Source organism: Manihot esculenta, chromosome 3 (assembly GCF_001659605.2).
Source record: "Manihot esculenta cultivar AM560-2 chromosome 3, M.esculenta_v8, whole genome shotgun sequence".
Lineage (NCBI taxonomy): Eukaryota > Viridiplantae > Streptophyta > Magnoliopsida > Malpighiales > Euphorbiaceae > Manihot > Manihot esculenta.
In genome coordinates this window covers 15535100-15549128 of record NC_035163.2, presented here as the reverse complement: position 1 = coordinate 15549128, position 14029 = coordinate 15535100, and the positions used below count along the sequence as shown (strand labels likewise).

At 40.7% G+C, this 14029-nt stretch overlaps 1 protein-coding gene across 1 annotated transcript in view; it reads right to left on the bottom strand.

Moving 5' to 3' along the window:
* LOC110611963 (metal tolerance protein C4) overlaps positions 1–7588 on the bottom strand; it is a 31462-nt gene extending 23874 nt beyond the window's left edge. The window contains exons 1-8 of the mRNA XM_043954691.1: positions 7028–7588; positions 6900–6954; positions 5632–5764; positions 5460–5515; positions 4994–5108; positions 4791–4848; positions 4580–4698; positions 2208–2327 (exon numbers count right to left, since the gene is read on the bottom strand). Of these exons, the coding sequence (XP_043810626.1) occupies positions 2208–2327; positions 4580–4698; positions 4791–4848; positions 4994–5108; positions 5460–5515; positions 5632–5764; positions 6900–6954; positions 7028–7322 (951 nt within the window). The 5' untranslated portion in view covers positions 7323–7588. The remainder of the gene's footprint in view (positions 1–2207; positions 2328–4579; positions 4699–4790; positions 4849–4993; positions 5109–5459; positions 5516–5631; positions 5765–6899; positions 6955–7027) is intronic.
* Between the last annotated feature and the right edge of the window lie 6441 nt (positions 7589–14029).

The window sequence follows — 14029 nt, the reverse complement described above, 5'->3', positions numbered from 1 at the left end:
AAATAGGTGTTTGCACTTTGCAGTGAAAGTAAACCCTAATGGATCTGTTGCTCATCTTAGGCCCGTTTAGTGGCCAAAGTTTATGCTTAAACTTATGGAGTTGACTATTCTAATACCTTCTCTCCAGTTGCCAAGCTCGCATCTGTTCGATTGTTTATTTTCTTGATAGCTACACATGACTGGCCTTTGCATACTAGATATTAAAAATGATTTTCTCTATAGTGACCTTTAGAAGAAAGTTTATATTGAGTACCACCCGGTTTGTTACTCAGGGGGAGTTAAACAAGGTTTATAGATTTCGAAAATCCCTCTATGGCTTGAAATAGAGTCCTCGGCCATGGTTTGGCGGGTTTAGTGAGGTGGTCCAATAGTTTGGAATGCAGATAAGTAAGCATGATCACTGAGTGTTTTATAGAAATTCTGATAGTGGAGTAATTCTGCTTGTAGTATATGTGAATGATATTGTTATCACAGGAAGTAATGTTGCTGGCATTACATCTCTAAAAGAATTTCTCAAAACACAGTTTCATACAAAGGATTTGGGCTCCTTGAAATATTTTTTGGTATTAAAGTTATGTGGTGTAAGAAATGCATTTTTTTATTCTAATACCTTCTCTCCAGTTGTCAAGCTCGCATCTGTTCGATTGTTTAGTTTCTTGGCAGCTACACATGACTGGCCTTTGCATACTAGATATTAAAAATGCTTTTCTCTATAGTGACCTTCAGAAGAAAGTTTATATTGAGTACCACCTGGTTTGTTACTCAGGGGGAGTTAGACAAGGTTTGTAGATTTCGAAAATCTCTCTATGGCTTGAAACAGAGTCATGGGCCATGGTTTGGCGAGTTTAGTGAGGTGGTCCAATAGTTTGGAATGCAGATAAGTAAGCATGATCACTCAGTGTTTTATAAAAATTCTGATAGTGGAGTAATTCTGCTTATAGTATATGTGGATGATATTGTTATCACAGGAAGTAATATTATTGGCATTACATCTCTAAAAGAATTTCTCAAAACACAGTTTCATACAAAGGATTTGGGCTCCTTCAAATATTTTTTGGCATTAAAGTTATGCGATGTAAGAAATGCATTTTCTTATCTCAAAGAAAATATGTTCTTGATTTATTGATGAAAACAGAAAAATTGGATGCGAAGGCTTATAGTGCATCAATGACCCCTAATTTTCAACTCATTATAGAAGACAGTGAGTCATTTGTAGATTCTGAAATGTATAAAAGATTAGTTGGCAAGCTGAATTATTTGACGGTGACTCATCCTGATATTATATATTCAGTGAGCATGGTGAGTAAGTTTATGGCTTCTCCTGCTGTTGCTCAGTGAGATGCTCTGGACAGATTCTTTGCTACTTAAAAGGGGCTCCAGGACATGGCATCTTCTATGGTAACCATAGGCACTCAAACATTGAATGTTTTTCTAATGCTAATTGGACGGGTTCAAAAGTTGATAGAAGGTTAACCACTGGATATTGTGTTTTTGTAGGAGGCAACCTGATCTTATGGACAAGTAAGAAGCAAAATGTGATCTCTCGTTCGAGTGTTGAATCTGAATATTGAGTTATGCTACAAGCCGTACGTGAAGTCTTATGGGTGCGTCAACTGTTAGAAGACGTTGGGTTCACAAATTTGGTGCCTACTAAGTTGTGTGATAATCAAGCAGCTATCTACATTGCTTCTAATCCAGTATTTCATGAGGACCAAAAATATCGATTGACTGTCATTTTGTTCGGGAAAAAGTCCAACCAAAAATAATCTCAATAGGATATAACAGAACTGGAGAACAATTAGGAGATATCTTCACTAAAGTTCTAAATGGGACTCGAGTTGATTACATATGTAACAAGCTGGGCATGATTAACCTTGTCTAACTTAGTGAAAGTGGATTTATTGCTCCAGTCCACAGATCATAGGAAGTAAATAGGTCGATATAGAAAGTGGATTTTACTAGATAAATTCAACTTGAGGGAGAGTGTCATAGGAAGTAAATAGGTCGATATAGAAAGTAAATAAATATTGATATGTTTGTTAGTTACTTAATCTTAGGAATCGCATGATCATAGACTTGATAAAAGGATTCCCTTTCCTTTCTAGATAGGATTTTTTATGTATAAATATGTTGTAATCTCTATAATAATACACACAAGAAATATTACTCTTCTATATGAATAATGACAAGGAAAATAATTTGCATACCATCCCAAGCAGGTTGCCAACAATAATTGAACCTATAGGATCATAAATTGCATTCCCTGTGGTATTTACTGCAACCAATGAAACAGCAGCAATAGCAAGTCCAGTTACTGCAGCGCCATCCTGCAAATTTGAGATCATTTACTAAGAAAGAGAGAGAGAGAGAGAGAGAAAGAGAGAAAGAGAACTATTACATGGCACTAATAGAAAATGCCAAATAAAAATCCACCAAGTAGCTGTAATTGTAGTAATCATCATAATGTGCATGGGATAGGATCAATTTACATAAGTTTGATACATAGTCTCACAAAATTTTTATCTGCGGTTATATTTTTGCAAAGTGAAAGTGGATTTATTGCTCCAGTCCACAGATCATGCATGTCCAATTTCACGAAAATCAGATAATTAAAGACTTGTCATATAAATAATTCTCAAAACTGAATATGTTATTAAATACAAGTCAAAGCCAAACTGTAAAATCACATATGAAATGTTTATTCATATCTGATTGACTAATAGATAAAACAATAAATCAACAAGCAATGTGTAGAATTGGTAAACATAAAGAAAATTATGGGGCCATGTAAAAGATTACATAATTGCACTGAGAAAATAAATGTGCACATAAGCAAACAAAACTGCAAAAACAAATATCTTCCCTTTTTGTCCATGTCAGCAATCCTAATATTTACAATACTGGAAAATAGTTGCAGTTAATTTTAAGGAAAAAGAAAGAAAAAGAGAGGCAATAATGTGGTGCTTTTCGAGACTAAAATAAGAGAAGTAACCTAGGAAGGAAGGAGGAGCAGAAGTGCATAAAACTCCCAAGGAAACATAGTACACGTCCCTGGGTGTGAACCAGTAGCCTCCAAAATGCGCCAAGGCGTGTGCCATTCAGCAGCCCTAATCAGAGCATCACATGCCTGAGGGCGTGTGACAGGCAGAACCACATGCCCTGGGTGTATGATTGTCAGTAAGCAGGCGGGAACTTCATTATTCAATCCAATTAAGCCTACAGCGAGTCCTACTTCACTCCTACTTCCTATTTTGGCAAGATAGTACATCAGATTTGGTTCCCTAACGTTTTCCTATTTTATTTAGAAATTGTTTTAACTTTCCTACTTCGAGGTTTGGTTATTTATTTTTCCTGTTTTAATTAGGATTTAGTTTTCCTATTTAGTTTAGATTTCCTATTTTTATTATACCTAAGCTTCCTAATTAGTAGTTTTATTTTCCTATTAGGTTTAGGAGATCATAAGCTCTACAAAAACCCATATAACTTGTGTATTTTCAGCTTTGGCAATTTGATTAATAAAATTGTACTGAGATTTTCTCTCAAAGCTCTTGTATGTGAGTGTTATTTTTGTGAGCTTCACATTGTTCAGGCAACAAAGTGATGCAGCTCAACACGAAACGGCAGTGTCTCACTTAAGTCGGGTCATGTGTATTAGTGAAATGGTGCATGGAGAAGCATTTATAAGGCTGGAAGGTATTTTTGAATAGATAAGCAGGCAACTTTCTGCTATGTTCCCAGGTTGTGGATCTCATCACTGGACAATTGATAGGGAAGGGCTCATTAGAGAGAGCTCTTACATCTCAGACTCGTTAATGAGAGAAAGTCTTAAACCTCAAATATATTTATTATTGATTTGCTTGTTTTACTGAATAAAAATAAGCCCCTTGTAAAAGTGGGGTCCATACAATCATACTAATTGTAATTAAAGTATAAGTCTAAGACAAACAATTATTAGATAATAATGTGTAAAATGTGTTAGATCTAGGAAAGTCCAACATCTTAACATGTTTATAATAGATGCTAGGTTATGGTATTGTGTAACTAACATCTATGCAACCTTATCCTAGTATCCTCCAAAATCCATTAATCAAACAACTAATGATATCATATGAGAAATAATGGAAACATAATTGCAAATTGAAAAATCAGAATACATTTTTCAAGCTTTAGCCTGTACCAAGCATAGAAATGAAAAGCAACCAAACAGCTGATTCTAGTGTTATGATAATTTCTTTTAGCAACTGCTCAGAAAGCTGAGAACTTTTGCTAACATCACAAAGATGTATTGTTAGGAACTTAAGGAATGGAAATATCATATATCATCCAATATTTGCAGCTTGTGATGCCTTTTAATTGGTTTTCTTATCTCCCCCTAATCTGAAAGAAAGAAAGACAAATGCAATTCCTAGCTTAGCAAAGAGTACCTTTTAAATGAAATTGATAGTTCAGTTTATTAATACTCTTCACCACTATAGGACAAGTTACATCCCAAACCTTGAATCATCCACACTGAAATTCCCAAAGAACAATAGTAAAAAATTTCACAAAACTAAAGGAGAAAAAGGGAATGAAAAATTACCTCCGTCATGACTGCAACAGATGTGGGATCATGACCACGCCAAACATAATCCCTCACTTTCATTCCCTCTGCGGCTGCACCTTTCCTCACAGCTTGTATGGCAACAACAAGAGAAGCACCTGCAGTAAGGATGTATGGAAAAGAACAAATTGCATGAGAAGCTGGGGACAATCCATTAGCCCTCAATGACTAAGAGATATATGAGCTGTACCTTCGATGATAAATGAACCACCAATCACTAGAGCTGCATATTGGATGTTTGCAGGGGGCTGAAGAAAACATGCTAGTCAATAAACCTTGATGCCTTTGACAAGGCAATGGGCAATAATCATTAAAATAAATGAATCAAAAAAGGGCAGCATATTAGGAGGTTCACTAACAAAATCACCACTAGGAATTGACTAGGTAACTTACATGTGAAGTCCACAAGTTCTGAACTCCATGAACAATTGTAGCTCCAGAACCAAGACAGAAAATACCAACAGCAGATATCAAGGACCAAACAAACCTTTCCTTCGAATAGCCATAGCTGTGCAGCATAAATGAAATAACTTCATATCCACAAATCATAAATAATAATAACATTGTAAAAGGTTGTTATTTATCCCAGAGAATGTGCAATATTGAAATGGGTCAAAAAAGCTAGTACCTTTACCTTGTTAACATATAAAGGAAATAATAAAGAGGTGGGACAAATTAAGGATTAATTAATATAAAGTTTGCACCCCCCCCCCCTTCCTCTCAAAGGAAAAGTTGACTATTGAATAGGCATGCAAATGCACTCTGATAGCTATGCATAGTTGCAACTTGGATCATACCTCAAAGAAAAATGACAATGCAAGGAAGATAGCATAAATAATGACAAAGGCTAGTAACTCACGGATGAATAGCATCTGGTGCACGCCTTGAGCTACTCAAACCATATGCAAGGAGAGCCTACAATGTCAACATGAATTAGTTCTCTGCATTCAATAATCAGTTGATTAAGTTAACAATTGAATTATGAAAACCAAAACATTCTAGCATGGGGACTAATAGCAATAGCAAAGTACCTGGTTTGCAAAATCTGCAACTGAATGCACAACCTCAGCCAACATCACATGGCTAGAGCTTGCTAACCAGACCCCAAACTTGAGAGAGAAAACAAGGAAGTTGCACCATAATGCAGTTGTGACAGCTCTTTGACTGCCAAGTATTCAGGGAGAGTTAGCAAAAAAAAAAAAAGCGCAATGTTGAGGTAAGCATTAAAGGAAAACAATTTCCGACACAAGACTTGGTATAAAAGTGTAATAATTTATACAATGCTCAACTTAGTATACCACAAGTACATGTACACTGAGAGGTAAACTTATGCCCTGCAAATGTTAGAATGGCCTAAGTGGCTTTCTTTCAACATTTGACATATCAAAGCTGTGCACTGAGAGGTAAACTTATGCCCTGCAAATGTTAGAATGGCCTAAGTGGCTTTCTTTCAACATTTGACATATCAAAGCTGCAAATATAATACACACAATAGATTGTTGATGGAAACACAAGGAATCCCAAGTAACAAGCCATTTTGTTCCTATGTCATTGATAGCCCAGCATAAGCCTCTCTACTGAATCACAGAGACAAAGTCACAATTATTCTCACCATAAAAGTTGAGGCGTTAAGCACATACCTCAAGGTCTCTACCAAACTTTTGCACTGTACTCTGCCCCAATTATTTGATTACTAATAAATAGTTCTTAAAAAATTCTTAGATTAGTGAATTTGCAATCTTGTAACTACTTAATATTAAACTTTTCTACCAAAAGCATCTTTTTGCATTATTTTTGCAGAGACCACTTGCTGGCCTTTGTAGGGTAAAGTTAGGTTTACTGTTTCATTACACTGAAATGAACTAAAAAAATTTCACCCTTCACTGTGGAATCAAACTATACTCCACTTTCTGCTCATATTAAGTACAAAAAATCCATTCCTTGTAGTTTTCTTTCTTCCACCGTGGTATTTTCTGAACATGGCTAGCTCCAGCACTTCATTTTCATCGTCCACTCAGGGTTTTCATACTTCACAAGAGTATTCTCAACATTATAGACGGTCAAGAGGCAAGGACAGAGTACTCCTTCATTTTACCTCTCATAGCTATAAGACGATCAACCAGTTAACATTTTACAGGAATAATATGCAACAAAAGCAGCTGGTTTTGGCAAAGAGTGATAATTCCCATATTTCAACAATTAACCCTTTTTAATTTGTCAGCAAACGCATGACATGAAACTTAATAACCCAATTTCCAAATTACCCAGAAACAAATGAAAAATGAAAAATATGCGTAACCTATGCTGATCATTGATTTCGATCTTCTTTACTTGTTTAGCCCTCCTGAAAAAACCTGCATTAATATCAGAGACATTATTAACAAAAGAAATGAGTTCGCATTTGAGGGAAAAGCAAAACAAACTTACTACGACGAGTTGAGTAGTTATGATAATTCCGATTATCCAACGAAACCAAACCCAATAATAACCTATCAGAAGTGAAAGAACCACGAGACTGAGTAACGGAACCAAAGCCCAAAACTTGTTTGGCAAAATTGGGGTCTAAACCAGAGTTATTGTTGGGATTTTCATTGTTGGAATTGTATTGGATTAATGAAAAGATCAAGTCCTTGTTCCATAAAATGGAAGAAGAAACGGAGGAAGTGTGCTTGTGGAAGTGGGAATGGTGAAAGCGAGAGAGAAAACGAAATGATGTTTGCATTAAAAAGAAAAAGGAAAAAAAAAAAAAAAAAAAAGGTTAACAGGATTTTCAGAGGCTCTATGTTTCTCTTCAAAGTTCAAAATTCTCCGGACATCGAAAAAAAAATTGAATCAATGGGATATTAGAAATTTAAGGGTTTTGGGTTTTTGGATGTACTAAACTATAACCGATTTGCCATGGGTAGGAGGCAGGAGCTCCTCCCTCTCTTTTTCTCTCCGGAGCCGCCGGGCGCGTGTGACTTTCTAATTTGGGTAATGACATTTTAATTTTTGAATTTTGAAATTAGTCTCATATTTTTAAAATGAACATTTAAATTAAATTAAAATATTCTTTATAAAAAACTACAACCTACTTGAGAATAATTGATACCACTTCTTATCCACCACAACTCTTTTACTCATCATCTTCTTCGAGTACTTCTATGAAGAGGAGAAAAATGTCAGTTGCTTTGGATGGATTTCATGATGCGAGGTTAAAAAATATTTAATTGTAAATGTGGAAAGAAGTTGGCATTCGTATTTCAAAAAATATTTTCTTAAAATTTAATGAAAAGGTTTATTCTGAAAGTTTTGAAGGTATTAAATATTAAAATATTTTAATTAATAAATTAAAGAATAAAAATATTAAAAATTAATTGAATGTGATAATATAGATAAAAAATTTTAAGGATTTGAGTGTTTTTTTTAAATTAAAAATGAAGAAATAAAGTATTTAAATTATGTTTAATTTGAATAGGAGAGCAGCAACAAAAAGGCAATAAAAATATTTACTCATTTTTAATAATAACTAATGATGACCGCTGGATTTCCCTACCCCCAATCCTGGACCTAGACTACGGCCACGGCCCATGAAAGGAAGGCCCGCACGCCCTCTCAAGTAAAACAGGCCCGGACCACCAGATCCCTGAGGCCGGACTCCACCAGATTCTTCCTCATCGAGATCGGCCCAGCCCGTAGAACCTCCCCACGGATTCCTTCTCCTCCTGGGTTCAGCGTCCAGCCCAGCTCTCGGCCCAGCCCAGAATCCAGAACGAGACTCGTCATACAGCCTGGCAGATCCGCTCGAGTGTACGCACGGGGGAGAATCAGAGGCCGTTACGCATGGAGCAGGCGCCGATATCCTCGTACGCCCATATCTGTATGGCAGAGACGCGTGGTCCAATCATGAGAGAGCCGTTATACGTCACCAGCAAGCAGGAAGAAAAGGATAAAAGGGATACCCCTTTAGGGAGATAGGCCAAGTTTTATTCATCAATACACAAACCCTTGTAAAACCCTATTCTATTGGATCTCAGATCATCAATTGGCGCCGTCTGTGGGAAAACGACGGAGATCTTTTCATCACCGGAGTTTTCACTCTTAACAAAACCCACTGAGATCCACGATGGCTAATCACCAGGAAAGTAACCTTAACGTCCCAAATGACCTAAGTTCTGCCCAAGAGGGGCAACAATTCTCCTTTTCTAGTCCTACGACATTAAACAACCAAACGCCTGTTCCCCTTAATCTCTCGCCAAGTTTGGCAGGGAATACTCCCACTGTTATCCTGTCTAACCAAGATCTTCAAAATATGGCTTTCCAGTTACAAAATACCGCCCACTGGTTGGGGCAGATAATGCAACAGAGAGGCCTCAGCACCCCAGTAAATACACTCCTGGTTGTAGAGGAACCTCAGACCAATGACCCCCGACCTGCACCTGACCGTCTTCAAACCAGCAGCCGCGATACTGGAGAAAGAGGGAGAAGAGCCGGGGAAGGGGAAGAACCGGAGGCCCGAATCCATGCGAGGAGGGCGAGAGAGATGATAGAAAATGAGGAGGTGGATAACTATTCAGCCGAAACAACCGGGTGGACGGGAACTGAAGCAGAGGAGGAGAAATACCACCTGGAGAAAAAACCCAGCCCGGAAGACGAGAAGGTGGACCAAAAGTTGAAGAGATTGAGAGAACAGCTCTTAGCTGAGCTAGGTAAGAAAGACCAAAGCCAAACCTCTTTGCCTACTTCTTCCCCTTTCTCAAAGTGGGTGCAGCAAGAGACTATCCCTAAGAAGTTTATGATGCCGTCAATGGCGGCCTATGACGGAGCTGGTAACCCGAGAGAGCACATCATGACCTTCATGGAGTTGCAAACTCTGTCAGATGCCTTAATGTGTAAAGTGTTCCCAACGACGCTCTCGGGACCAGCGCGGGCGTGGTTCAACAGCCTTGAGGCCGGAAGTATCAGAAGTTTCGGAGACCTAGCCAGTCGCTTCATCAGTCGATTCATAGCCGGGGTGCCAGCAGAGAGGAAGACGAGTTACTTGGAGACAATAAGACAGAGAGGGGGCGAATCACTCAGAGAGTATGTCGCTCGTTTCAATACGGAGGCCCTGCAGATTCCTGAACTCGATGAAGAAAGGGCGGTAGAAGCCATGCAAAAGGGAACGACCTCTGCCGAGTTCTTCGGTTCCTTAAGCAGGAAGCCTCCGACTTCCCTGGCCGAGCTGATGAAGAGAGCGGAGAAGTATATAAGGCAGGATGATGCCTTAGTAACAAGCCGATTTGCCAAAGGGATGACAGGAAAAGAAAAAGCCTCAGAAGAAAGGAGGCCGGAGAGACATGAAAAGAAACACGGCAAGAGGCCCGAGCCGTACAAGCAGGCCTGGGAGCGAAGGGATCAAAGGCCTCCCCCTCCACGGGACCATGAGCCAAGATTGCCTCCCCCTTGGGTCCCTGAGAAGCCGACTCCACTAAATGCGTCCAGAGCCGAGGTGCTCATGGCTGTCCAAGATAAGGAATTCCTCTAGTGGCCCAAACCTATGAAGTCGGAAGCAGACCAACGGAATCCTGACAAATATTTTCAGTATCATCGGACGCATGGCCACGATACCAACAACTGCTTTCAGTTGATAGCAGAAATCGAGAGGTTGATAAAGAGGGGGCATCTCAAGAACTTTGTGAAGAAATCAGAGGGACAAAGGCCTCAATCCAGTCCGGCGGTTCAGATGCCGAGGAGAACAGGAACTGGACCAGTGAACGATGGATCCAGTGGGACCATCAACATGATTGTTGGAGGAACGGGAGGTCGGATGGGCCGCCGAGGGAAGAAGAGAAATCGGGAGGGAGAGAGCAGCAGTACTGAGGTCATGCAAATCGTTGACCACTCTCCCATGACCATCACCTTCTCTTCAGAAGATGCTCAGGGTATTCAGATGCCCCATGATGACGCTCTCGTCATTGAAGCCGTCATTCATAATTATCGAGTAAAGAAGGTCTTAGTGGATGACGGGAGTAAAGTCAACTTGCTACCATACCGGGTTTTTCAGCAGATGGGAATTCCGGAAGAACAGTTGGTCCGAGACCAGGCACCAATCAAGGGAATCGGAGGGGTACCGGTGCTCGTAGAAGGGAAGGTGAAGCTGGCTCTCACCTTAGGTGAAACACCCAGGACTCGCACTCACCATGAGGTATTCTTAGTGGTTAAGCTTCCGTTGAGCTATAATGTGATCCTGGGGAGGCCTGCGCTGTTCAACTTCGAAGCTGTCACCAGTATCAGGTATTTGGCGCTTAAATTTCCAACAGAAGAAGGGGTGGGAATAGTCCGGGGCAGCCAGGAAGAGGCAAGAGCGGTATACTTAGCCACAGTAGCAGAACCGAGCTCCACTGGAAAAGCTCTTGACTCGGAAGTTCTAGAGGTTCGGGATGAGAAAACTGAGGCCAGGACAGAACCGGTGGGGGAGCTAGAGATCTTCCCTTTATCAGAAGCAGAGGCAGAAAAGGTCTTCAGTCTCAACGCCGGCCTCACTAAAGAATAAAAAGCTGAAGTCATGGCCCTGATCCGAGGTCATGCGTCTAGTTTCGCCTGGAAGCCCTCCGACATGCCTGGAATTGACCCTAAAGTAATGACACACAAGCTGAATGTACTCCCCGAAGCCAAGCCAGTAAAGCAGAAGAAGAGAGTAGTAGGAAGAGAGAAGCAGCAGGCCACCAGGGAGGAGGTGCAGAAACTCGAGGAGGCAGGCTTTATTAGGGAAGTTATATACCCGCAGTGGCTAGCAAATCCTGTATTAGTCAAAAAAGCCAATGGCAAATATAGGATGTGCATAGATTTTACTGACCTAAATAAGGCCTGCCCTAAAGATTGTTATCCACTTCCTGATATTAATAAAATGGTCGACTCTACGGCCGGTTTCGATTATATGTCTTCTTTGGATGCTATGTCTGGTTATCATCAAATCCCAATGGAAAGGTCGGATGAGGAAAAGACCTCGTTTATAACTGAAGATGGAACTTATTGCTACAGAGCTATGCCATTTGGATTGAGGAATGCCGGGGCAACTTACCAAAGATTGATGAATAAAATCTTCAAAAACCAGATTGGCAGAAATGTAGAAGTTTATGTAGATGATATGGTGGTCAAAAGCCCAAATTTCCAGCAGCACATAGCAGACTTGAAGGAGGTATTCGGGGTATTAAACCAGTACAGAATGAAGTTGAACCCAGCAAAATGTGCTTTCTTTATTAGAGGAGGAAAATTCTTGGGATTCATGGTGAGCGGAAAAGGCATCGAGCCTAACCTAGAGAAGGTAGAAGCCATATTGAAAATGCCAGAGCCGACCTGTGTAAGGGACGTCCAAAGACTAACCGGAAGAGTAGTAGCACTCAACCGATTCATGTCAAGGTCAGCAGAAAAATGCTTACCATTTTTCAAAAAATTGAGGAAGGTGCCAAACTTTGAATGGACAGAAGACTGCCAAAAAGCCTTCGCAGAGCTTAAGGGATATCTCAGCTCGCCCCACGTGCTCAGTAGTCCTATGAAAGGAGAAGAACTTCTGATATACTTGGCAGCCTCAGAACAAGCAGTCAGCACAGTATTAGTAAGGGTGGAAGAAGGGGAGCAGAAACCCGTTTTTTACGTCAGCAAGGTACTCAGAGATACCGAGGTCAGATATTCGAACATTGAAAAAATTGCTTACGCCCTATTGCTAGCAGTCCGGAAATTCAAAGTTTATTTGGAAGGCCACCAAGGAGTTGTGATGACAGACCAACCCATAAAGAAGATTCTATGCAGGCCGAAAACTTCAGGTCGGATGTTGGCTTGGTCCGTAGAGATCAGCCCTTACTGCCTAGAGTATCGACCTAGGACAGCTATAAAATCTCAAGCCTTGGCTGACTTCATAGCAGAATGCACATTCAACGGGGAGCAGAGAGGATCATCCTCAGGGATAGCAGGAAAGGAACGTGAGGGGGAGCCTCATCCAGAATTTAACTGGAAGTTGTATGTAGACGGAGCATCAGGCACTGAGGGCAGTGGTGCTGGAATAATGCTTAAGGGGCCAGAGGATTTTAAGGTATGTTACGCCTTACGTTTAGAGTTCAAAGCCTCGAATAATGTGGCAGAATATGAAGCCCTGATAAATGGGATGTTGGTGGCGCTGGAAGTGGGAGTAACCGATCTCGAGATAAACAGCGACTCTCAGTTGGTGATCAACCAAGTAACAGGGATGTATCAGGCTAGAGATCCCATTATGCAGAATTACCTGGCTAAAGTAAAAACTTTAGAAGCCGAGCTCACAAGTCGAGGAGTAACCATCAATTTCAAAGAATACCCCGAGAGGAAAATGAGAAAGCAGATCTGCTTAGCCGATTATCCAAAGAAGAATTGGAACAGCTTCCCGATGAAGTGTACATACAAAATGTCCATATACCTGCTTTTAATAAAACTAACACAATATTGCAGGTAGAACAGAACCCGACTTGGATGACCCCTTACTTAGAATACCTGGAGAAAGGTAAACTCCCCGAGGATAAAGATGAAGCCAAAAAGATAGCAGCTCGTGCCGCTAACTACCAAGCGATAAGGGGGACCTTATACAGAAAAGGAAAGTCCAGTCCGTGGCTCCGATGCGTGAGCCCGGAAGAGGCTACGAAGGTGATGGAAGAAATACATAGAGGCATGTGTGGAGCCCACGAGGGAGGAGGGACATTAGCTAATAAAGTATTCAGGCAAGGGTATTATTGGCCCACTGTTAAAAAAGAAGCAGAAGAGTTCGTCCGAAGATGCGACGTATGCCAGAGATTTGCTAATGCCATCGAAACTCCAGCCACTCCTCAAGCTAGCATATCCAGTCCATGGCCTTTCTCGCAATGGGGAATTGACATCCTGGGACCTTTCCCCAAGACTACGGGGCAGAGGAAATTTGTAGTGGTGGCTGTAGAGTACTTCTCAAAATGGCCAGAGGCGGAAGCAATAGCCACAATTACAGCTCGAAAGATGATAGATTTTGTGTGGGGACATATCATCTGCAGATTTGGTGTACCCAGAGTGCTTATTTCAGATAATGGCAGACAGTTTGATTGCAGCACCTTCAGAGCTTTCACAACGAACATGGGTATCTGGCATAAATTCTCCTCCGTGGCTCATCCTCAAACTAACAGCCAAACAGAGATCACCAACAGAGCCATCCTACAAGGATTAAAAAAGCGACTAGATGGGGCAAAGACAAATTGGGCAGAAGAGCTCAACAGCATCCTGTGGGCACTCCGAACCACGCCTAAAGCACCCACTAAAGAAACGCCCTTTGCATTTGCCTATGGTACAGAGGCCGTAGTCCCAGTTGAGTTGCAGATTCCTACTCATCGAGTCCAATTTGCTAGTGAAAGCACTAACGATGACAAGCTAAGAAGCAACCTGGATGCCCTTAAGGAAATCAGGGAAGAAGCTCAAATC